General features: G+C 40.4%; 1 protein-coding gene across 1 annotated transcript in view; it reads right to left on the bottom strand.

The window, feature by feature from the left end:
• Positions 1-26,336, bottom strand: part of KIAA0319L (KIAA0319 like) — a 93,662-nt gene that overhangs the window by 49,260 nt on the left and 18,066 nt on the right. Inside the window, exon 2 of the mRNA XM_078073430.1 lies at positions 18,368-18,897. Coding sequence (XP_077929556.1) covers positions 18,368-18,897 — 530 coding nt within the window. The remainder of the gene's footprint in view (positions 1-18,367; positions 18,898-26,336) is intronic.

The following is a 26,336-nucleotide window of genomic DNA, read 5'->3' as shown; positions in this document are numbered from 1 at the left end:
TGAGAGCAGATTACTTAGCCTAGCCCCTGGCAAGGGCGGGGCAATTCCACCTCAGGCAAAGGCATTTGAGAACCACGGCAACAGGCCCCTCCCCCAGAAGATCAGCAAGAACAGCCAGCCAAGACCAAGTTTACCGATCAATCAGAATGGCAGAACTCCAGCGCTAGGGGAATATAGCACATAGAATTCATGGCTTTTTCCCCCCTGATTCTTTAGTCTTTCAAAGTTAATTTTTTTTCTTTTTCTTTTTTTTTCCCCTTTCAACCAACATCTTTTTTTTTGTTTTTAAGATTTTATTTATTTATTTGACAGAGAGAGACAGCAAGAGAGGGAACACAAGCAAGGGGAGTGTGAGAGGGGAAGCAGGCTTCCCGCTGAGCAGGGAGCCCAATGCGGGGCTCGATCCCAGGACCCTGGGATCATGACCTGAGCCAAAGGCAGATGCTCAATGACTGAGCCACCTAGGTCCCCCTCAACCAACATCTTATCAATCCCTTTTTTAAAAATCTTTATTTTTCATTTTTAGAGTCATATTCTATCCCTTTATAGTAGTTAACCTTATTTTTGGTATATATATAAGTTGTTTTCTCTTTAAAATTTTGGGATAGTTTCTTCTAACAGACCAAAATATACCCTAGACCTCTAGTGTATGGCTTTGTTCTAGTCTCCTGCCTGATCACATTCTCTCCCCCTTTTTTTTTAATTCCTCTTCTTTCTTTTTTCAACCATCTTATCAATACCTTTTATAAAATCTTTTATAATTTTCATCTTTACAGTCATATTCCATCCCTTCATGGTATTTACCCTTATTTTTGTACATATATAAGTTTCTCTTTCTTTAAAATTTTGGGAGGCACTTTCTTCTAACAGATCAAAATACACCCAAAATCTAGTGTGTGGCACTGATTTATGCACCAGCCTGATCATATTTGATCATATTCTTTTTTTTTTATCTTTTTCTTTTTCTTTTTTCTTTCTTTCCCTTTCTTTTCTCTCAGTTTCAGGTCTCTTCTGATTTGTTTAGTGTATATTTTTCTGGGGTCGTTGTTACCCTGTTAGCATTTTTGTTCTCTCATTCATCTATTCTCCTCTGGACAAAATGACAAAACAGAAAAAAATCACCTCAAAAAAAAGAACAAGAGGCAGTACCGACTGCCAAGGGCCTAATCAGTACGGACATTAGTAAGATGTCGGAACTAGAGTTCAGAATGACGATTATAAAGATACTAGCTGGGCTTGAAAAAAGCATTGAAGATATTAGAGAAACCTTTTCTGGAAAATTAAAGAACTAAAATCTAACCAAGTCGAAATCAAAAAGGCTATTAATGAGGTGCAATCAAATATGGGGGCGCTAACTGCTAGGATAAATGAGGCAGAAGAGAGGATTAGTGATATAGAAAACCAAATGATGGAAAATAAAGAAGCTGAGAAAAAGAGAGATAAACAACTACTGGATCACAAGGGCAGAATTCGAGAGATAAGTGATACCATAAGACGAAACAATATTAGAATAATTGGGATCCCAGAAGAAGAAGAAAGAGAGAGAGGGGCAGAAGGTATATTGGAGCAAATTATAGCAGAGAACTTCCCTAATCTGGGGAAGGAAACAGGCATCAAAATCCAGGAGGCAGAGAGAACCCCCATCAAAATCAATGAAAATAGGTCAACACCCCGATATCTACTAGTAAAACTTACGAGTCTCAGAGACAAAGAGAAAATCCTGGAAGCAGCTCAGGACAAGAGATCTGTAACCTACAATGGTAGAAACATTAGATTGGCAACAGACCTATCCACAGAGACCTGGCAGGCCAGAAAGGACTGGCAGGATATATTCAGAGCACTAAATGAGAAAGATATGCAGCCAAGAACACTTTATCCAGCTAGGCTGTCATTGAAAATAGAAGGAGAGATAAAAAGCTTCCAGGACAAACAAAAACTAAAGGAATTTGCAAACACGAAACCAGCCCTACAAGAAATATTGAAGGGAGTCCTCTAAGCAAAGAGAGAGCCTAAAAGTAACATAGACCAGAAAGGAACACAGACAATATACAATAACAGCCACCTTACAGGCAATACAATGGCACTAAATTCATATCTTTCAATAGTTACCCTGAATATAAATGGGCTAAATGCCCCAATCAAAAGATACCAGATTGGATAAAAAAAACAAGACCCATCGATATGCTGTCTGCAACAGAATCATTTTAGACCCAAAGACACCTCCAGATTGAAAGTGAGGGGGTGGAAAACCGTTTACCATGTTAATGGACACCAAAAGAAAGCTGGGGTGGCAATCCTTATAGCAGACAAATTAGATTTTAAACCAAAGACTGTAATAAGAGATGAGGAAGGACACTATATCCTACTTAAAGGGTCTATCCAACAAGAAGATCTAACAATTGTAAATATCTATGCTCCTAACATGGGAGCAGCCAATTATATAAGCCAATTAATAACAAAAGCAAAGAAACACATCGACAACAATACAATAATAGTGGGGGACTTTAACACCCCCCTCACTGAAATGAACAGATCATCTCAGCAAAAGATCAAGGAAATAAAGACTTTAAATGATACACTGGACCAAATGGACTTCACAGATATATTCAGAACATTCCATCCCAAAGCAACAGAATACACATTCTTCTCTAGTACCCATGAAACATTCTCCAGAATAGATCCCATCCTAGGTCACAAATCAGGTCTCAACCGGTACCAAAAGACTGGGATCATTCCCTGCATATTTTCGGACCACAATGCTTTGAAACTAGAACTTAATCACAAGAGGAAAGTCGGAAAGAACTCAAATACATGGAGGCTAAAGAGCATCCTACTAAAGAATGAATGGGTCAACCAGGAAATTAAAGAAGAATTTAAAAAATTCATGGAAACAAATGAAAATGAAAACACAGCTGTTCAAAATCTTTGGGATGCAGCAAAGGCAGTCCTAAGAGGAAAGTACATAGCAATACAAGCCGTTCTCAAGAAACAAGAAAGGTCTCAAGTACACAACCTAACCCTACACCTAAAGGAGCTGGAGAAAGAACAGCAAATAAAGCCTAAACCCAGCAGGAGAAGAGAAATAATAAAGATCAGAACAGAAATCAATAAAAAAGAAACCAAAAGAACAGTAGAACAGATCAACGAAACTAGGAGCTGGTTCTTTGAAAGAATTAATAAGATTGATAAACCCCTGGCCAGACTTAAAAAGAAAAGAGAAATGACCCAAATAAATTAAATCATGAATGAAAGAGGAGAGATCACAACCAACACCAAAGAAATACAAACAATTATAAGAACATATTATGAGCAACTATATGCCAGCAAATTAGATAATCTGGAAGAAATGGATGCATTCCTAGAGATGTATCAACTACCAAAACTGAACCAGGAAGAAATAGAAAACCTGAAGAGACCTATAACCACTAAGGAAATTGAAGCAGTCCTCAAAAATCTCCCAAAAAACAAGAGCCCAGGGCCAGATGGCTTCCCAGGGGAATTCTACCAAACATTTAAAGAAGAATTAATACCTATTCTTCTGAAACTGTTCCAAAAAATAGAAATGGAAGGAAAACCTCCAAACTCGTTTTATGAGGCCACCATTACCTTGATCCCAAAACCAAAGACCCGATCAAAAAGGAGAATTACAGACCAATATCCCTGATGAACATGGATGCAAAAATTCTCACCAAAATACTAGCCAATAGGATCCAACAGTACATTAAAAGGATTATTCACCATGACCAAGTGGGATTTATTCCTGGGCTGCAAGGTTGGTTCAACATCCACAAATCAATCAATGTGATGCAATACATTAATAAAAGAAAGAACAAGAACCATATGATCCTCTCAAGAAATGCAGAAAAAGCATTTGGCAAAGTACAGCATCCTTTCTTGATCAAAACTCTTCAGAGTATAGGGATAGAGGGTCAATACCTCAATATCATAAAAGCCATCTATGAAAAACCCACAGCGAGTATCATTCTCAATGGGGAAAAACTGAGAGCTTTCCCCCTAAGGTCAGGAACATGGCCGGGATGTCCACTATCACCACTGCTATTCAACATAGTACTAGAAGTCCTAGCCTCAGCAATCAGACAACAAAAAGAAATAAAAGGCATCTGAATTGGCAAAGAAGAAGTCAAACTCTCACTCTTTGCAGATGATATGATACTTTATGTGGAAAACCCAAAAGACTCCACCCCAAAACTGCTAGAACTCATACAGAATTCAGTAAAGTGGCAGGATATAAAATCAATGCACAGAAATCAGTGGCATTCCTATATACCAACAACAAGACAGAAGAAAGAGAAATTAAGGAGTCGATCCCATTTACAATTGCACCCAAAACCATAAGATACCTAGGAATAAATCTAACCAAAGAGGCAAAGGATCTGTACTCAGAAAACTATAAAATACTCATGAAAGAAATTGAGGAAGACACAAAGAAATGGAAAAACGTTCCATGCTCATGGATTGGAAGAACAAATACTGTGAAGATGTCAATGCTGCCTAGAGCAATCTACACACTCAATGCAATCCCTATCAAAATACCATCCACTTTTTTCAAAGAAATGGAACAAATAATCCTAAAATTTGTATGGAACCAGAAAAGACCGCGAATAGCCAGAGGAAGGTTGAAAAACAAAAGCAAAGCTGGTGGCATCACAATTCTGGACTTTAAGCTCTATTACAAAGCTGTCATCATCAAGACAGTATGGTACTGGCACAAAAACAGACACATAGATCAATGGAACAGAATAGAGAGCCCAGAAATGGACCCTCAACTCTATGGTCAACTAATCTTTGACAAAGCAGGAAAGAATGTCCAATGGAAAAAAGACAGTCTCTTCAACAAATGGTGTTGGGAAAATTAGACAGCCACATGCAGAAGAATGAAACTGGACCATTTCCTTACACCACACACAAAAATAGACTCCAAATGGTTGAAAGACCTAAATGTGAGACAGGAGTCCATCAAAATCCCTGAGGAGAACACAGGCAGCAACCTCTTCGACCTCAGCCGCAGCAACTTCTTCCTAGACACATCGCCAAAGGCAAGGGAAGCAAGGGCAAAAATGAACTATTGGGACTTCATCAAGATAAAAAGCTTTTGCACAGCAAAAGAAAGTCAACAAAACCAAAAGACAACCGACAGAATGGGAGAAGATACTTGCAAATGACATATCAGATAAAGGGCTAGTATCCAAAATCTATAAAGAACTTATCAAACTCAACACCTAAAGAACAAATGATCCAATCAAGAAATGGGCAGAAGACATGAACAGACATTTTTCCAAAGAAGACATCCAAATGGCCAACAGACACACGAAAAAGTGCTCAACATCGCTCAGCATCAGGGAAATCCAAATCAAAACCTCAATGAGATACCACCTCACACCAGTCAGAATGGCTAAAATTAAAAAGTCAGGAAATGACAGATGTTGGCAGGGATGCAGAGAAAGGGGAACCCTCCTACACTGTTGGTGGGAATGCAAGCTGGTGCAGCCACTCTGGAAAACAGTATGGAGGTTCCACAAACAGTTGAAAATAGAGCTACCATACGACCCAGCATTTACACTACTGGGTATTTACCCCAAAGATATAAATGTAGTGATCTGAAGGGGTACGTGCACCCCGATGTTTACAGCAGCATTGTCCACAATAGCCAAACTATGGAAAGAGCCAAGATGTCCATCAACAGATGAATGGGTAAAGAAGATGTGGTATATATATACAATGGAATATTATGCAGCATCAAAAGGAATGAAATCTTGCCATTTGCAACGATGTGTATGGAACTGGAGGGTATTATGCTGAGCGAAATAAGTCAATCAGAGAAAGACATGTATCATATGATCTCACTGGTTTATGAGGAATTCTTAATCTCAGGAAACAAACTGAGGGTTGCTGGAGTGGTGGGGGGTGGGAAGGATGGGGTGGCTGGGTGATAGACACTGGGGAGAGTTACGGTGAGCACTGTGAATTGTGTAAGACTGTTGAATCACAGACCCGGACCTCTGAAACAAATAATACATTATATGTTAAAAAAAAAAAAAAAAGAAGATAGTAGGAAGGGAAAAATGAAGGGGGGGAAATTGGAGGGGGAGACGAACCATGAGAGACTATGGACTCTGAGAAACAAACTGAGGGTTCTAGAGGGGAGGGGGGTGGGGGGATGGGTTAGCTGATGATGGGTATTAAAGAGGGCACGTATTGAATGGAGCACGGGGTGTTATACACAAACAATGAATCATGGAACACTACATCAAAAACTAATGATGTAATGTATGGTGATTAACATAATAAAATTAAAAAAATAAATAAAATAAATAAAATAAAATAAAATAAAATGAAAATTTTCTGCAAAGAACTCCATGTCCAGATAGCTTCACTGGGGAATTATACTGAATATTTAAGGAATAAATAGTACCAATTCTACACAAACTTTTCCAGAAAATGAAGGAAGAGTAAAATCTTCTCAGCTCATTTTATAAGGCCAGCATTACTTTGATGTTAAAATCACAGGCTAATATCCCTCATGAACACAGATTCAAAATTCGTAATAAAATTTTAGTAAATCGGGGCACCTGAGTGGCTCAGTCGGTTAAGCATCTGCCTTCCGCTCAGGTCATGGGATCGAGCCCCGCATCGGGCTCTCAGCTCAGCAGAGAGCCTGCTTCTCCCTCTGCCTGCCACTCTGCCTATCTGTGCTCTCTATCTCTCTGTCAAATAAATAAATAAAATCTTTAAAAAAATTTTTTTCATAAATCAAATATAACAATATATAGAAAGGATAATATACCATGACTCAGTGTGGTTTATCTCAGGAATACAAGGTAATTTAACACTCAAAATCAATCAAGTTAGTCACCATGTTAACATACTGAAAACAAAAACCTATAGGATGTAAAAAAAAAAAAGCATTTGACAAAATCCAGCATTTATTCCTGATATAAATTCACATCAACCAGGAACAGAAAAGTATACTTTCACCACTTTTATTCAACATTGTAGTAGACGTTCTAGCCAGTGCAATAAGCAAGAAAGAAATAACAGACATCCACACTGGAAAAGAAGTAGTAAAATGGTCTTTATTCACAGACAACGTGATTATAAATAGAGAAAATCTAATGGAATCTGCAAAAAAAGCTACTGCAATGAATAAGTGAATTTAGCAAGGTTTCAGGATACAGGATCAATATACAAAAAGTAACTGTATTTATATACACTAGCAACAAACAGAGACTGAATTTTTTTTTTAAACCGCTTCTTTTGGCGGGCATTTTAAAAACTGAATTTTTATTTATTTTAACATTTTTTAAAAGATTTTATTTATTTGTCAGAGAGAGAGCACAAGCATGGGGAGTGGCAGGTAGAGGGAGAAGCAGGCTCCTGCTGAGCAAGGAGCCTGATGCGGGACTCGATCCCAGAACCCCGGGATCATGACCTGAGCCAAAGGCAGACACCTAACCGACTGAGCCACCCAGGCGTCCCATAAAAACTGAATTTTTAAAATGCCAATTATAATAGCACCAAAAATATGAAATACTGAGGGATAAATGTGACAAAATATGTGCCAGATCTGTAGCCTGAAAAGTACAACACATTGCTGAGAGAAATTAAGGATGATGTAAATAAAAGGAAAGATATACTGTATTCACGGATCAGTAGACTCACTATTATTATTAGGCTATCAATTCTCCCCAAATTGAGCTACAGCCCCAACATAATCCCAATCAAAATCCCAGAAGGCTTTTTAAAAATAAATTGACAAGATGACTCTAAAATTTATATGGAAATATAAAGGACCTAGAATAGCCAAAAAATGTCTGATAACAAAGAACAAAGTTGTAAGATTTACATTATCTGAATTAAAGACTTATTACAAAGTTATCATTATGGGGGCACCTGGATGGCTCAGTTGGTTAAGTGGCTGCTTTCAGCTCAGGTCATGATCCCAGGGTCCTGGAATCGAGCCCCATGTTGGGCTCCCTGCTTGGCGGGGAGCCTGCTTCTTCCTCTCCCTCTGCCATTCCCCCTGCTTGTGCCTATTCTCTCTCTCTCTCTCAAATAAATAAAATCTTTACCCCCCCCCAAAAAAAAAACCCAAAGCTATCATTATCAAGACAGTGTAGTGTTAGGGCGCCTGGCTGGCTCAGTTGGTAGAGTATACGACTCTTGATTTATGGGTCTGAGTTCAAACCCCACACTGGGCTTAGAGTTTGCTCAAAAGAAAAAAAAAAAAAGAGTGTAGTGTGTTGATATAGACAATATATCAATATAAACAAAACGATGGAAACAAATAGAGTCCAGAAATAGATTCATACACATACGGTAAACTGATTTTCAATAAAGGTGAAAAGCAATTCAGTGGAGAAAGCATAGAAAAAATATGGCACTAGCACAACTGGATATTCATATGGCAAAAAAACAAAACAAAACCCTTCCATCCATAGCTCCCACCATGTACAAAAACATTCTGGACCTAAATTTAAAAACTTAAAACTATAAAACTTTTAGAAGAAAAGTTAGGAGAAAATCTTTCTAAAATACAATACCAAAAGCATGATCTATAAAGAAAAAAATTGATAAAACTGTCTGGACACCATCAAAATTAACATCTGCTTTTCTTTTTTTTTTTTTTTTTTTTAAAGATTTTATTTATTTATTTGAGACAGAGAGAATGAGAGAGAGAGAGCACATGAGAGGGGGGAGGGTCAGAGGGAGAAGCAGGCTCCCTGCCGAGCAGGGAGCCCGATGCGGGACTTGATCCAGGGACTCCAGGATCATGACCTGAGCCGAAGGCAGTCGCTTAACCAACTGAGCCACCCAGGCGCCCTAACATCTGCTTTTCAAAAGACACTGCCAAGAGAATGAAAAGACAAGCCACAGATTGAGAGAATATTTACAAATCAAATAGTTGATAAATGACTTATATGCAGAATATATATGTAAGAGAATAACCCAGTTTTTTTAAATGGGGAAAAATATAAACAGACACTTTACCAAAAAATATATGAAAGGCAAATAAGCACATGAAAAGATGTTCCACATCATTAGTCATGAAGAAAATGCAAAGAAAAACCACAATGAGCTACTATTACACACCTATTAAAATGTCCCAAACTAGACTCACTATACAAAGTTTTGGTGAGAATGTGGAACACCTAGAACTTTCACAGGTTACTAATGGGAATGTAAAATGGTACAACTGTTTGGAAAAAACAGTTTGGAGGTTTCTTATAATACTAAATGTATACCTACAATATGACCCAGCCATTCCACTCCCAGGTATCCAAGAGAAATTAAAGCATATGCCCATACAAAAACTTTTACATAGACGTTTCTAACAGTTTTATATGTAGCCAAAAATCCAGAAACAATCCAAACACCCATCAACAGGTGAATAGATAAATGATATATCCATACAGTGGAATACTATTCAGCAATAAAAGGGAACCAACTACATTACATACTACATAGTATGTAACACACACTACAACAAAGATGAACATCAAAACATTATGTTAAGTGAAAGAAGCCAGACTCAAAAGACTAGGTATTACCTAGTTCCATTTATATGAAAAGTCCAGACAAGGCAAATTTACAGACAGAGCCCATTAGAGGATACCTGGGGCTGGGAGTGAGAGTAGGGATGGCACAAGGGAAGTTTTTGGGGTGATAGAAATGTTAACAAACTGGATTGTGGGGATAATACACAACTCTATACTTAATAAAATCACTGAATTGTATGCTTAAAAGGAGTGAGTTTTGGGGCGCCTGGGTGGCTCAGTTGTTGGGCGTCTGGCTTCAGCTCAGGTCATGATTCCAGGTCCTGGGATCGAGCCCCGCATCGGGCTCCCTGCTCCGCGGGAAGCCTGCTTCTCCCTCCCCCGCTCCCCCTGTTTGTATTCTCTCTCTCGCTGTGTCTCTCTCTGTCAAATAAATAAAAAAATCTTAAAAAAAAAAAAAAAAAGGAGTTTTATGGTATAGAAATTATACCTCAATAGAGTTGTTAAAAAGAAGAGTACATAATGTATGATTCCATTTATTTAAAAATTCTAGAAAATCTATAATAAGCTAAAGCAGATTAGTGGCTGCCTAGGGATAAGGGAGGGAGTAGGAAGGACAGATTATAAAGGGACAGGAGGAAACTCTGGGGGTAATGGATATGTTCATTAACTTTTTTTGTGGTGAGGGTTTTATGGGTACATATACGTTAAAACACATCAAATTGTACACTTTAAACATGTACATACAGTTTATGATATGTCAATTACACTTCAATAAAGCAGTTTTTTTTAGAAGTATGGTCTCCATAGAAGAGCAAGCATTCGGTGTGGCTGGAGTGGAAAGCAGAGGAGTAACAAAAGAGCCGTTCATATAACCAAAAATACATTTTTAATGGTTGCACAATTCCCACTTTCCCCTTATTAGACAAACTGCTTCCATTTTTTAATTAAATAAATAGCATCTCATCATTGTGTGTGAAGCTCTTTATTTAGGAATTGCTGCTTTAGAATAGATTCCCAGAAATAGAAGAAGAGTATAAATATTTTTAAGCAAGGTATAATTTTTATTTTTAAAGAAAAAATTTGGGGCGCCTGGGTGGCTCGGTCAGTTAAACGTCTGGCTTCGGCTCAGGTCATGATCCCAGGGTCCTGGGATCAAGCCCCACGTTGGGCTCTCTACTCAGTGGGGAGCCTGCTTCTCCCTCTCCCACTCCCCCTACTTGCGCTCGCTCTGTCAAATAAATAAATAAAATCTTTTATAAAAATTTGTTTATTATTTATTATTATCATTAATTTTTAAAGAAGCAGGAAGAGGAGATATGGAGCAAACGATTTTACTTCAGAAACTACAAAGTAATAATGAAAATTTGTAGAGGATGATATAAAAGTTGAAACCTGGGTGAAATTTCCTTGGGCCATTTTTTCTGACACTTGACAGAAATCATAAAAACCGACCTAATTCCAAACTAACCATAAGTCATATAATCATGCCTCAGGTGTCTACACCTGTTTCATCTTCAAAGAAGCTTTATTCAGAATGATGCAAGGCTTCTATACACATTGTCTTTCTCCATCTCGCCATTTCTCCCTCCCTCCTTCTCCCGCTTCTTCCTTCTCCCTTCCTCCCAGCCCCACTTGGGGCTACCCTCTCCTAATCAAGCAAACCAACCCCGTGATTAACACCATAATTCAAGATGACCCAAAAAACCTCCATCACAAGCTACCGTTTTGAGAATCAGGAGCCTACAGGGCCCACACAGGATGTTCACACTTATCAGGGTCATATCATCACAGTCCAGGTAGGGGGCCCTCCTTGGTAATACACATGCTACCCTGGTGACTACTTAATACTAAAGAATGGTTCACAAAAATTGGACTTTCAACACATTTTCATTTGAGACACAACTGTATTAAAATAAAACAAAAACTACCATTGTCATTAACAAAAATCCTACTACAGTAAAGACAGTGTCTTCCTGCACCAGCAAAGCCAGTGGGGTTTAAAGACACATCCCAACCAGTTCTCAGCAACTGAAGCTGAGGCTGGACAACAGGACAGGGTTTATCTTTGTTAGTTACAAAGTTATGTCTCCTCATAGTCTCCTTGCAGAAACTAAGGCCGCCATGAAGTCAGAAAGGTGGAGGGATGACAGGAGTGTTAGCTAAGAGATAGCTGGTTCTGAGACTTTGTTCCAACATGGCTCAAGTTGTGCCAGCTAGCAAGGCTCTGTTAACCAATCCACACCAAAACCTTCATCACCTCTTGCTTCTTAAGTTAGCAAAGTAGCCAACAAACACATTTTCAAATTCATTTCCCATAGTAAAAGCCAGATAAACAGATAAAAGAACCAGAATACTTAGGAGATTAGAGCAGAAAGTGAGCAGTTATGGGGGGAAAAGTAAGGAAAAGGTATTATAGTTCAGGCACTAATAACTGTGAGAAAGGAACAGTACAATTGCAGGGATTTCTGCACACCCACACACAACAAGGATGCAGGCTGCCCAGTTTTTCTCTCGATGCAATAAGCCAGTCATGTAAGGTTAGAATGGGGGAGTGGAGGGTTGGGGTGGTGGGGGCGCTTAGTGTATATACATGCGCACGGACGGTACCGGAAGGGCATTGGTCACCGAGAGGGAAGAAAGCCACACAAATTATCCAGGCCAGAAGGCTGGAAGGGGGCCTGGGGCTAAATAATTTTTGGTGAAAGTTATTAGCCTGTCTGCTGCTCAGATAACTGAGAATGAGGATCTGGGGAGAACTAGGCCCTGAGGAATTCCAAATATGTCAGGAAAGAAGAGAAGAATAAATGAACCCTCGGCAAAAATTTCACAAGTCTAAAGGATTACAGGAAAGATTTTAAAAAAACAAAAACAAAGTGACCAAGCAAAAAACCCTGAAAACCAAATCAAAAACATGGATGATGGGAAAGAGAAACTGGGTTTCTGTCCAGAGTTATGCAAGGCTCTTCTCTGTCACTGCCTACACCCCACATCTCTATCTGCAGCAAAGAGGTGCCCAAAGGCTCGACTCCTTTATCCTCTCAGTCATCTGTCCCACAGAAAGGCACTGGCGTATAGGGTGGAAATGCTGTGGTTGTCTGGAAACGGGGAGATGGTGGTGGCAGAGAAAGGAGCACCTCAGTCGTCCTAAAGCCAAACCTTACATGTGGGGATACCTAACTGCACCTTCATTTCCTGAGCTCAGAGAATAGTCCTCCTGCTTTCACAAAGCTGGACTGGCAGCCTGAATTGCCAGTGCCTGGACTGCAACAAGCCTTCCTGCTCCTCCTGCCAATAATTCAGAGGTTCGCACCATAGAAAGGATACAGTACTTAAACCAAGCAGTACAAGCCTCTCTTCTTTCAGCTGATAAAGGGGAATAAATTGGTGACGTTCCTTTCCAGTTTTGGAATTGCAAAAGGTCCATAATACCTGCTCTTAGATACAATATATGTATGTTTCCAAAGGAATGAAGAATGCTACTGATAACCCAATGCCTTTGCAGGATTGCAGGCCTCTCAGGCAAGACAAGAGCAATTTAGGGTATGATTTCTTACCACTTTGGATGCAGAGTAGCTTGACCTACCTTAGTGCAAACAGTACAAACTAAAAACTAGTACTGCTAGCCAGCCATCCCTCATTAGAAAGAGATCTGCAGTGTATACACTTCTTTCTCTCTCCCTAGCGCATTAAGCAGAAGTTTGAACTGCAAGTGCTCTCCTAAAAGAAATGCCTACCAGTTCATTATTCTGAATGCACAAGGTGGTTTTACCACCCTTACAGAGTTATCCATGGCCTTCAGGATAAGAATCAAGCTCCTAAAAGTGGCAATATTTTTTTTTTTTTTTTTAAAAGATTTTATTTATTTATTTGACAGAGAGAGACACAGCGAGAGAGGGAACACAAGCAGGGGGAGTGGGAGAGGGAGAAGCAGGCTCCCTGCAGAGCAGGGAGCCCGATGCGGGGCTCGATCCCAGGACCCGGGATCATGACCTGAGCCGAAGGCAGACGCTTAACGACTGAGCCACCCAGGCGCCACCCTAAAAGTGGCAATATAAAGTCAAACGTAATTTGTCTGGAACTGAAGACTTCACTTTGCCCTATTTTTTAACAGTGCTTGCAGTTCTCAGCAAGTGATGCCAATCCACATAATGCCTCAGTGCAACACTGCACAAAGGCCCCCTCCCATTCCTGCGGCTCATAATTCAAGTTCAATGTTCCTCCCCCCATGTCTACCCACTCTCCCTGTTAGACCATAAACTCCAGATCCTGTCCACTAGTAGCAATTTATTGCCACTGTCCACTGCAGGTGAACAAGAAGAAAAAGAATTCCCCAGGCAACACAACCCCAGGATCCTCCTTCCAGGGTACACCTGAATTCTCTAAGGCCCAAATCTGAGTTACCACCATCTTCCAGGACACTGTCAGGCCTACATAAACCATATTTCTCATTTGACTGGTCTATTTCTCATTTTATTGCTCACGATTATCTGGAAGTGTGCTGGAACTGGCTCACCTGAGCTGGCTGTGCCCATGTCTCCCAACTCTCTATTCAGTGATTCATGTTGGCAGCTCCAAACTGATCACGGTGGTTTTATTTACACCATGGGAACTGGCAACATCTACAACTCAGGACTTGTTTTGTTTTTGTTTGGTGGGGGGCGGGAATACCCAATTGTTAAACATTTACTACACCACAATATTTTCCCTAAATGACTTATACTTCCTCTCTGTGAGACCTAACTTCCTTTTCTTTCTCACCCAAAATTCCATTGAATCACCTAGAATTTCTCTTCCATGATCAAAAATCACCTAGATGCTCAGTCATTTCATGTTTTGTTGCCTACACCTCCTGCAGAACAGGCTACCGAATTTACGAGGTACAGTGCAAAATGAAAATGTGGGGTCCCTTGTTCAAAAAGTATTAAGAATTTCAAGACAATGGGAGCACCTGGGTGGCTCAGTCGGTTAAACGTCTGCCTTCAGCTCAGGTCATGATCCCGGGTCCTGGGATCGAGTCCTGCATCAGGCTCCCTGCTCAGCGGAGAGCCCACTTCTCCCTCTGCCCCTCACCCTGCTCATGCTCGCTCTCTCCCTCTCACTCAAATAATAAGTTTTTAAAAATCTTAAAAAAAAAAAAAAAAGAATTTTAAGACAATGACAGCAGAGCATTAAACCAAGAACAGGGCCTTTCTAAGTGTCCAGACTTGTATAGCTACACAGGTCCCATGCCCATAAAGTGGTCCCTGACCCCCTATTCTTAACTGTGAGCGTGCCCTTCCCTGAGGATATTATTTCCCATGTAGCTCTGCAATCTGAGGGCTCCTTACTCTCCCATACTTCACGATTGAAGGTGGGTTCGTATTTTATTTGCTCCCCTCCCCAATGCCCTTTGCAGACCATTCCTCTTCTAGCTTTTCTGTAAAACCTCTCCCCTCTGCCATCTTGATGCACTTCAACTCTCACCACAGCTGGCCTCCTCCCCACTGCCTCACTCCTCCTCCTACTTTGATGAGGGCTTTGACATCTGGCTCTCAAAACTCCTCTTTACCCCAAGTCCCTGCCTAAAGAGTAATAGGGTTAAGCAGACAGACTATCGATAGGATCAGAATGCCTGGGTTCAAGTCCTGGTACTACCATATACTAGCTATTGCTGCCTTGGCCATGCTCCTTAACCTCTCTTTTCCTGAGTTTCCTCGTTTATAAAATAGAGATGGTTAATAGTACTTCATAGGATTTCTTGTATAGATTAAGAGTTAAAACATGTCAAGGGTTCAGAACAGTACCTGGCACATAGTGAGTGCTCACTCAGTAAACATTAGCTATTGCTATCATCATCATCATCCTTAAAGTCTATCTCCGTGTCTACATGGATAACTCATGTAACATGTATTTTGAGCTTCCTGAGTTCTTTGAGCTCCTTGTCTCCAATTAATTCCTACTCTACTCTGCCTCAGCAACCCTCTTCCATAGCTACACCTAGCTCCTATAATCACCAGAACTTCTCCACCTCCAAAATCTTAAATTCAAATATCCCATCCCCTGAGGACTACTTCCAGTCTTCCAGAGCACACATTTAAATTGTGCCCCCTATATCTGCCTCCCATGATGGAAACCTCTGAATGCCAAACTCTATCATATCTCTGTCAGACCCTCCCACATCTGCCTCTTCTTATAGTCTCTCCTTAATCCACTCTCTTGACAATAACTTCCAATTTCCACACCCCAATTTCTTCCTGCACAAGACTGGCAAAGTTCCAACCTTGGGTAAATAAAAATATCAGCCTTTTCTTGACAGGGTTGCCAAGAGCTACTGCGGAGACTCATGCGACTGCAGCGATAGGTACCACTGTTATAAATTCGTAATCTCCTTCATCAGTGCTACCACCAATCTATTTCCTTACTTGCTTGGCCGTCTCCTACCCTTCACAATGGCTGTTTCAGATCTTTATCACTCTCTCCAAACCTGATTTTCCTGCCCTACCTACCTGTGCCCACTCCATCTATCTCTGCTTCTACTCTCAGGAAATGATCTACCCCACTTCAGAAGAACAGGCATGTGACTAGAACCACCACAATTTCCTCCTACTAAACTATAAACCCACCTTAGCTACACCTATATTCACCCATCTCTCCTTTCCTATCATGATGAAGATGTCTCTCCTCCTGCTTAAGGCTAATCTTGATCCTCTGTGCTGGATTCTAACCCGCTTGCCCTGGAAGGCAGTGGTTCTCAATGTGTGCTTCTCAGACCAGCAGCACTGGCACTCTCCAGAACCGTGTTGTAAATGCAAATTCTCAGGCCCTACTCTAGACCTACTAACTCAGAAACTCTGGAATTGGGGCCCAGCAATCTGTTTGTAACAAGGCCTCCAGGTGATTCTGATGGATGCTGAAGTTTGAGAACCACTGCTCTAAGGAATGATTTGTTTATCCCCTTCCCCATATCTTCAAACCCTTTCTTTAGGGCAATGGTTCCCTTGCCTGAAGAGCCTCCTATCTGATTCCTCCACATACATTCTTGCCCCTCTCCAATCTATTCACCACACAGCAACATATCTGATCAAGTTATCCCCTGCTTAAAATTCTTTAATGACTTCTCACTGATCTGAAGATAAAAACCAGTACCTTAAGAAGGCCTCAAGGCTCTCCACAGCTCACAAGCCTCCTCTTTCACCTCTGGCTCACTTTGTCCAATAAGACCAGCCTCTCTCAACTTCCTGATCTTGCCATGCTCTACGGCACCCAACAAACCTTGAAATTGTTCTCTCTCTGCCTAAAATACTCTGCTTGCCTCTTTTCCAAACTCTTTCTATGTCAAGTCTCAACTTACACTTTCTTTACTTAGGGTAAATCTTACCCCTTATTCTCAGTTAGGTCCCTTTTGGATGCTCTGATAGAACTCTGCACTTATTCTCTCAAATCCACATCAAACTTACAATTATTTAATTATTATAAATGTATTGTCTGTTTTTTGCCAGAGCATAAGCTCTGCTGGGGCAGAAATCATGTCTCTCTTGTTTACTATAATATCCCTAGTGCCTAGGGGCACCTGGGTGGCTCAGTCAGTTGGCAGATATTTATTGCACATTTACTATGTGCAAGGTATTATACTAAGCTAAGCACTAGGGATATTTTTTTTTAAGATTTTTTAATTTTGTGTACATAACTCTACTAATGCAATAATTACACACTTGTGTCTGAGTCTCCATTAGACTGTCAACTCCCTGAGGGCATGGACCACATCTTGTTCACCTTTGTATCTCCAGGGCTTAGAAAAGGACCTCATGTTGACAATAGATGTCTAAATGTTTATGGGCATATTAAATCTAAGACTGTATCTCTAATTTTGCACTGAAAGGTTTTTTCCTAATATTAAATCTGGGGTCCAAAAAATAAAATAAAATAAAATAAAACAAAATAAAATAAAATTCTCAAAAAAAAAAATTAAATCTGGGTTCCAATTCTAGGTTTGTTATTCATTAGCTGCACAAACTGTTTGACCTCTTTGGACCTCGGTTTCCTCACTAGGGAAATGGGGCTGATAATACCAACTTGGAAATACTGCTATGGAAATTAAACAAAATGACACTGAACAACAAGTAGCACACATAGTGCCTGGCATGTAGTAGCATCCCTCCTCTGGCTTCAACTTGATAGAGACAACTAGGACAAAACAAATACAAAAATAAGTCACAGCAATCAAGGGAGGCTGAGCACAGAGTGAGTCACTCCTTTTAATCATTTGCCTAGGAAGATCAACAATGAAGAAACAAAATAAGCAGAATAAACTCTACTGGTGGTATCCCCTTGGCATATAAAGCTTGGTAAGGACTCACCACAGAGACCTCTTGGCTGTGGCCACATCTGGCTCCCTAGCCCAGTAGGTCAGGTCTTAGTCTGTGCTGCCAGGAATGGCTACCTCGACTGGAATAGAAACTACCCCATAAGGACTATGTTTACACGTGGGAGATGAGGAAGAGGGAGGACAGCTTGAATGCAACTACATCTATCCAGTGTTTTGCAATCTGGCAGAAAATACTGCGGAATTGTTGGTGAAGACAGACACCACACAACTGCACTTACCTGTGGTCTAAGAACCACCTTAGACTAGATAATGAGCAGATTTCTGCTTTTACCAAAACAATGGTCAGACCTGCAGGCAGTGAACATCTCTGAGGTCCAATTATGCTTGTACATCTGGGCAGCACCCAGAAAGATGACACCAGGCAGCTTTATACATACACTCCTCAGCACTGAGTGCTGCCCACAAGCACCAACGTCACTGCTCATGTGTGCCAAATGTAAAAGCAGATTTAAGTTTCTCTGTTCCTTATTTATAATGTGCTTACCTCTGCGGAACCACTGGTATTCAGATAACCTACTTCCTTGGAGTCATTCATTTCAGAATGCTGTGTCACCATATGTGTAGTTACTTCTTCGTTGGGACTATCTCTCTTCCAAAGCTTCCTGGTTAAGCTCTGATGGTCCCTGGAAGATACAGTGGGTCTGAGTGGAGCTCTGGGTGGACTCTGTCTCCTCCAAGATGTCCTGCTCCAACCTAGACCCAGAATATGTGGTACATCATCTTCAGGTGGAAAACCCAAATCATCTGTAGTTTGGAGTTTTTTAAAAAACACCAGCATGGAATTGGAAGAGTCTGTCCTAAAAGTGCGGCAGCTCTGGGGCCTGCTGCAATCTGTCTGAATGCACATCCCTTCTAACCACCAAAAGGCATGGCACGCAGGGTCCTGGCAGCAGGCAGCCCAACACAACTGGAGAGAGGGGGTTCCTTCAAGAAGCCGGAGGTGATTTTCTCCCCCAGATCTCAGGCCAACTCCAAATTCTGTCTTCGCCTGCTGGCACCTGCTCTCACTGGCATCTAAAAACAAGGAATGAAAACATTTTAAGATGTAATAAAAACAGACTACTGCTCTGTAAAGAGCCCTGAACACCAACATTTAAGGCTATTTTGAAGAGTGGTTTTTAAGAGGGTGGGAAAGCTGTCTAGTAAATGGAACAGAAGAAGCAAAATAGAGTGTTTTTTTGGCTCAGGATACTTCAGCTTATAGAAGTACTGCTCCACGGTTCATCACTGGTTCCCCTTCTCAATGAGTCCGTTCCACACAGACCTTTGATACAGAACTCCAGTTCATGAAACAGAAAAAACAAAACACCTATTCTGGTAGAAGCGTATGGAGGGATGGGGGGAGTCCCACCATTTGACCTTCCACTCACATCCTGGCATTTCTCAGGGTGTGTGACCACTATGGGACCAGAAGAACAGGTAGCAAAACTGGATGGAATAACTACCCCCCCCACCCCCAAACTGGCAGCAACACAAACTGAGTACTCTTAACCTCTTCCAGGCTAAAGGTTCATCCGTTTTCTAACCAACTGTTTGCCAGAGTCAGGCAGTTTTGCACATCATGGTATCAGCCAGAGCAGTAGTCAGATTACCAAGAAGTTTAATCATGAGCTGGATTCTGCTAGAATGAACTTCCTACTGACAAGCCATGTCATGATAAGAAATAAAGGAACAGAAGTACAATAGTGACCTACTGTGGTTAACATAAATAACATGGTCCAAAATTCTAGCTAATGTTGCTTCTGGATAAACTCTTGGGCTATTGAATTACTTCAGGCATGGCATTAACTTTCCTGAAGTATTACCTCACTTCTGTTTTCTTAGATGTAGAAAAGTCAAAGCATGCTCTAAATGAAAGCTGTTATACAGAGTTCATTTTAAGGTCTTAGTTATAGAGGTATCTGCACCCAACTATGGTCAGGGTTATACAGGGTCAGGACCGGGGTGAGGCAAGATAGGTGCCTCAAGCACAAAATTTAAGGAGGTGCACACTCTCAGAGTCATGCAAGTACAGAGTTGGCTTACCCAAACTTGAGAGCGAGTGCCTCCTTAAATTTTGTGCCCTAGGTGTTCTTTCTTCACCCTAGCCCTGGCCCTGGGGTTAGAACATAAAATATGTTTTAAAATTACATACAGAAAATATGCAGTAGAATCAAAACACTGAGGACATGGATAATCATGTCTGCATGTACACAGAACTGAAAGGGGGCTCTGACTAACCAAAGCAACAATGTGATAATCAGTGAAAGCCAACCTGACTCCCAGGAAATATTTATAAAATGTCCAGCAGACTAAATGTGGACACCAGTCAAATGAGAGAGAAGAGGAAAATAAAGGCAGGCTTCTGGATTACTGAGCAGGGGCTGTGGAAGCCAATCTGCCATTGTTCATTAAAAGAAAAGAGAGAGACATTGGCACGGACCTAACATCAGACAAGGCAATTTAGAAACCTAGAAAAAATAGAACTTCCTTAAGAAAAATGAAGAAATAGCAACTACGAAAAAAAAATGAAGCTACCAAGAGCTACAGAAATACCCCTCATATCCTCATCCACCTTCCTACACAGTCACCAACGGTATGAGTCTTGGTAACAGCTGAGTATACAGACTGTGTTGAAATCAATAAATGGTTACATCAGTGACTACTGTCAGCCACCTTTACATCAACTTTCCATCATTCTTCGCAGAATAATTCTCTCACATTTAACATAGTGAAGAGGTCCACACAGATGAAAATAACCTGCACCTTTCTGTAAGCCACTATTTTATTTAATTTTTAAAATGTACCATGACATCCACTTTTGCCCCTGCAGAAGAAATTGCCATGGGACTTGCCCTCCCACCATGAGCAACTAGAAAACTAGACTATATGAAACAATGTTTTTAGACAATGAACAACAGGTGGTCTAGGACTGTGATCCCAAAGGGGAAGGAAACAAACAGGTAAGCCCTATGACCACCCTGGCTTTCTGTATGGAAGCGTGCTCCAGACAGTGGCACGGGGAAGGAGAGCCCGAGCAGACTAGGGCAGACTTGCTGAGTTGAGGAAACAGAGTTTAAGGTGACTATGATACCTAGAATTTTGGAATAAACGACCAGAAAGGAGGAAGCGACACAGAGAAAGAGCTCCCATTATCTGGATAATGGTCCCTTTCAATCTTTGACTGAATACTAATTTACCCCAAGTATAGGTTGAGACGACATGAGGGAAATTAGAAAATATTTTGAACTGAATGAAAATGAAAACATAACATATAAAAATTCATGGGATGCAGTTAAAATCAGTGTTTAGAGGGGCATTTATAGGTTTAAATGCTTATTTTAGAAAATAAAAAAAGTCTAAAATCGATGACCTAGAGAGACACACAGGGAGAAGGCCATGTGATGACAGAGGCAGAGACTGGAGCAATACAGCTATAAGCTAAAGAACACCAACGACTGACAGTGACCATCAGATACTAAGAAGAGTCAAGGAAGTGTTCTACCCAGAGTCTCAGAAGGTACCAACCCTTTATTTTGGACTTCTAGACTCAGGAACCATTGGCTTATCAGGATTTTCTGCCCTTACCTAAGAGAACAGTTAAGGAGACCGAGGGCTCCAAGACTACCAAGAGTACACATGCAGGGATCACTGACATTTAGGCATGCGGCTGTGACCTTTACCCAGACTGAATGGAGACACCTGGACACATTCAGTGGACATGCACAGGGATGTGATGCTGGAAAACCATGGGCATCTGAGGGGCTTCTCTTTTTCAAACCAAAATTAATTGCCCAACTGGCGCAAGGGGTAGAGCCCTGGATGGAGGTGTGAAAAGCTCTGCCAGGTGCCTGTACAGTCTAGGAGTACTGGTTTGAAACAAAGGCATCAGTCCTAAAGCAAAATATTTCTGAAGGATCAGCTCCAGAAGAGTGAACATAAGGTGTCATCGTTGATACAGGCCTGGAATGGGAGAACAGAAGTTCCACAGAGAAGCAGCACTGTAATGTGGCAAAATCTTTAAATATAATTCCTCCTTTATTAGCCATCAGAAAAATCTTACAGGTGAGATAACCCATTAATGTAAAGAATGTGGGATAGCCTTTATGAACAGCTCATTTCCTTTAAATCATCACAAAATTCACATAAGCGAACAACCTTATAGATGTACTCAATGTGGAAATTTCTCAAGAAGGACTCAACAATTATTATCAGAGAATTCATTGTAGAGAGAAACCCCATCAATGCAATGAATGTGGAAAAGCTTTCAAAAAGAACTCTATCCTTTTAAGTCATCCGAGAATTCATACCAGTCAGAAACCCTAAATATGTAAAGACTGGGAAAAGCCTTTGCTCAGAACCCAGCCCTTACTCATCATGAGAATACATAGTGGAGAAGAGCCTTTTAAATGTAATGAATGTGGAAAAGCTTTCAGGGATAACTCAATTGTGGTGGAACAACATCAGAAACTCCATACTGGTGAGAAACTATATTGGTGTAATGAACGTGAAAAAGCCTTTAGGAAGAGCTCAACCCTTATTAGTCATCAAAGAAGACAAACAGGAGGGGCGCCTATGTGGCTCAGTCCGTTAAGCGACCAAATCCTGATTTCAGCTCAGGTCATGATCTCAGGGTTGTGAGACTGAGCCCCGCATCAGGCTCCACTGTGGAGCCTGCTTAAGATTCTCTCTCTTCCTCTGCCCCTCCCCTGCCTCTAAAAAAAGAATACATATAGGAGAGAAACCCTATCACTGAAATAAATGTGGAGAATCTTTCAGGTATGTTGAATGGATGAATGAATAAAGAATAAAGAATATTGTTTGCTGGACATCAGAAAATAAATGTGGAGAATCTTTCAGGTATGTTGAATGGATGAATGAATAATGAATAAAGAATATTGTTTGCTGGACATCAGAAAACTCACAGTGAAAATAAACCCTGTTGGTGTAAATGACTGTGGGAAAGCCTTTGTGAAGAGCTTATTGGATATGAGAGAATTCACACTGGACAAAAATCCTATCACTGCAAGAAATATAGGAAAGTCTTCAGGCACAGCTCCAGTCTTGCTGAACATCAGAGAATCCATATAGAGGAAAACCTCAGAAATGTAATGAATGTGGGAAGACTTTTCCCAAAGAAAATTCATAACAAAGAGCCACCAAATATAGTTAGTGTGGTAAATCACACAGAAAGAGTTTATTCCTTCGAGCATCAAAGAGAAGACATTCAATAAATTATACATTTAACAAAAATATTCTGTGCACCTCTACGCCAAAGAACTTCTCACCTGTGAAGATTTCATTATAGTATGGTTTGTACTGGTGAAATAATTGAAAAACTTAAATGTCGACCAATACAGAAATAGTATAGAATACTATGCAGCAACTGAAAACAATGAGGTAGAATTGTATATACAGCAATAGAAACAGCCCCATGAGGGGTGCTGGGGTGGCTCAGTCAGTTAAGCAGCCAGCTTTTGATTTCAGCTCAGGTCATGATCTCAGGGTCCTGAGATCAAGCCCCACATTGGGCTCCACACTCAGCCGGGAGTCTGCTTGAGGATTCTTTCTCTATCTCCCTCTCCCTCTGCCCCCCCCCCCCGCTCACGTATGCACGCAAGCACTCTCTAATTAAATAAATAAATTTTTTAAAAAGAAAAGAAAAGAAATATCCCCGTGATACCTTAAATTAAAAAAGCAAGTTGCAGGGGGCGCCTGGGTGGCTCAGTCAGTTAAGCTTCTTCCTTCGGCTCAGGTCCTGATCTCTGGGTCCTGGGATCAAGCCCTGCTTCAGGCTTCCCGCTCAGTGGGGAGTCTGCTTGTCCCTATCCTTCTACCCCCTCCCCCGTTCATGCTCGTTCTCTCTCTCTCCCTCTCTCTCAAATAAATAAATAAAATCTTCTAAAAATTTAAAAAGCAAGTTGTAGAAAATTTATATATGATGGTCTTATTTATATTTTTTAAAATGAAGCTTTTTTTGTTTCTACATATATATTATATACATTCCAAAGGATCTGGAAAAATGAAGGCCATACATTAACAGCCAAAAAAATATATATTTTTTTAATCAATGATCTATGCTTTCATCATAAAAGCTAGAAAAAGAAGAGTAAATTATACCCAAAATAAGTTGAGAAAGGAAAAAATAAAGACAAGAGTAACCAATGAAACAGAAAACAAAAAGTAGAGAAAATCAATGAGACCAAAATCTGGTTTGAAAGATCAACAAAACTGATAAAGCTCTAGTCAGATTGATGACAGAAAAAAAGACAACAGTCACAAATTAACAACATCAGGAATGAAAGAAGGGATGTCACTACTGATACAATAAACCAGGGGCAGCAAACTATGGCTCAAAGGCCAACTCTAGCTACTGTCTAGTATTGTAAATAAAGTTCTATTGGAATATAGTCACACTCATTTATTTAAATATTGTCCACAGCTGTTTTTGCTCCACAATGGCAAAGTTTTTTTTTTTAAGATTTTATTCATTTGAGAGACAGAGTGAATGAGAGAGAGTACATGAGCAGGGGGAGAGGGAGAAACAGGCTCCCCTGCAGAGCAGGGAGCCCGATGCGGGGCTGGATCCCAGGACCCCAGGTCACAACCCTTGAAGGCAGACACCCAACCAACTGAGCCACCCAGGCACCCCCACAATGGCAGAGGTAAGTAACTGCAAGAGACTTTTATCTTAAGACTCACAAAGCCTAAAATGTTTACTATCTGGCCCTGTAAGAAAGTTTGCCAATCCCTGGTCTAAGAATGTACTTTTGTTCGACTTATTATTAACAAGTGAGTAGAGCCTAAATTTGGATGTTAACTTATAGAAGATTGATAAGTTACAAATGATTTTGATTTTTACAGAGATGCAAATTATTTGTCTAGTAAAAGATAACCTCAAAAGTTTAATTAATAAGGCGCCTTTTCTTCCCACCTAGCTATTATCTTTATTTCTTTATTCATTCATCCATTCAACAAATATTACAGTGCATCTGTTTCATGCTAGGCACTGCTTTGATGGAGCTTAATAATAATTTAGATGGGGAGACAGGTTAAACAGACACAATAATGAATGTAGGATTGCAAACTAATGTAAGTACTCTGAAGGAAAGAAATTTATTTATAGAATAAAGGTAGTTAAATTTGGAATTTACTGAACAGATATATTATCGCATACGTGACATGCTATCAAAGATGTTCACTGTAGGGGCTCCTGGGTGGCTCAGTCAGTTAAGCATCCAACTCTTGATTTTGGCTCAGGTCATGATCTCAGAGTCATGATCTCAGGGTTGTGAGATCGAGCCCTGTGTTTGGGCTCCACACTCAGCACTGAGTCTGCTTGAGATTCTCTCCTCTTCGTCTGCCCCTCCCCCTACTCACACTCACTTGCTCTCTTGCTCTCTTTCTCAAATAGTAAATAAATAAAATCTTTAAAAAAAAAGATATTCACTATATGTTGTTTGAAATGAAAAAAATATTGGTACTAACTTTTAAACTTCTCAATAGAGAACCGATTAAATAAATTAAAGAAGATCCATGCAGTTATGGGGATGAATAAGGCTACTCTATATAGTACTAGCATGCAGTGATATCCAGGATACACTATGTAGAAAAAGAAAAGTTCAGAGCAGTGTGTCTAGTATGCTACAATTTGTGTGTGGGGGGGAAAGAATATAATGTTTATGCATATATATGCATAGACTATTTTTGGAAGAATATTCAAGAAGTTGGCATGGTTGCCTTTAGTAGGGGAAAGGAGGTAGCTCGAGAGACTGAAGTGAGAGACTTGTTTGTTCACTAAATATACTTTTATACCTTTTGAATTTGTACAATGTACATGTATTATCTTTTGAAAGATAAATTTTAAAAATTTAAATAAACAGAAATGTCAATGGCTTCCCAGGGCTCTTAGAATGATAATCAAAATCCTTAACATAACCTAAGAAGATCCTGTATGATCTAGACCATGTCTACCTTCCTGGCCCCACCATGTAACAGGCTCTCCCTCCGCCATTATGTTCCAACCCACCAGCCTTCTTTCATTCCCCAAATGGACTATGCTCCCTCTCCTAACTGGGCTCTGCACATGCTGCCCCCTCTATTGGGAACTCTCTTGTCTCCCTTCTTTACCCAGTTAGCTCCACTCATGAGATCTCAGTTCAACCATCATTTCCTTAGAGAAGCCTCCATGCCAAGTCAGGTCTCTCCATTTATACACTCTTTGGGCCTGTTACCCCTTTCCTTTAAAGCAATTACAACAACAACACTTACAAAATTACATTTCTTTGTGTGATCTTCTGCTCAATGTTTTCCCCACAACCACACTGTAAGCTCGAGGATGACAGGTCCATGTCTGTTTTGTTTTTTTTCTCTCTCACTACTGTACCCCCAATTCTGACATGGCACTTGGCACATTACACTGCAGGTGCCCCAAAATATCTTTCTGAATGAATGCACAAAGGCATGTATGCATA

Source organism: Halichoerus grypus, chromosome 5 (assembly GCF_964656455.1).
Source record: "Halichoerus grypus chromosome 5, mHalGry1.hap1.1, whole genome shotgun sequence".
NCBI classification, from domain to species: Eukaryota; Metazoa; Chordata; class Mammalia; order Carnivora; family Phocidae; genus Halichoerus; species Halichoerus grypus.
The sequence above is the reverse complement of the archived record's forward strand: the minus strand, read 5'-3'. Positions and strand labels throughout refer to the sequence as shown.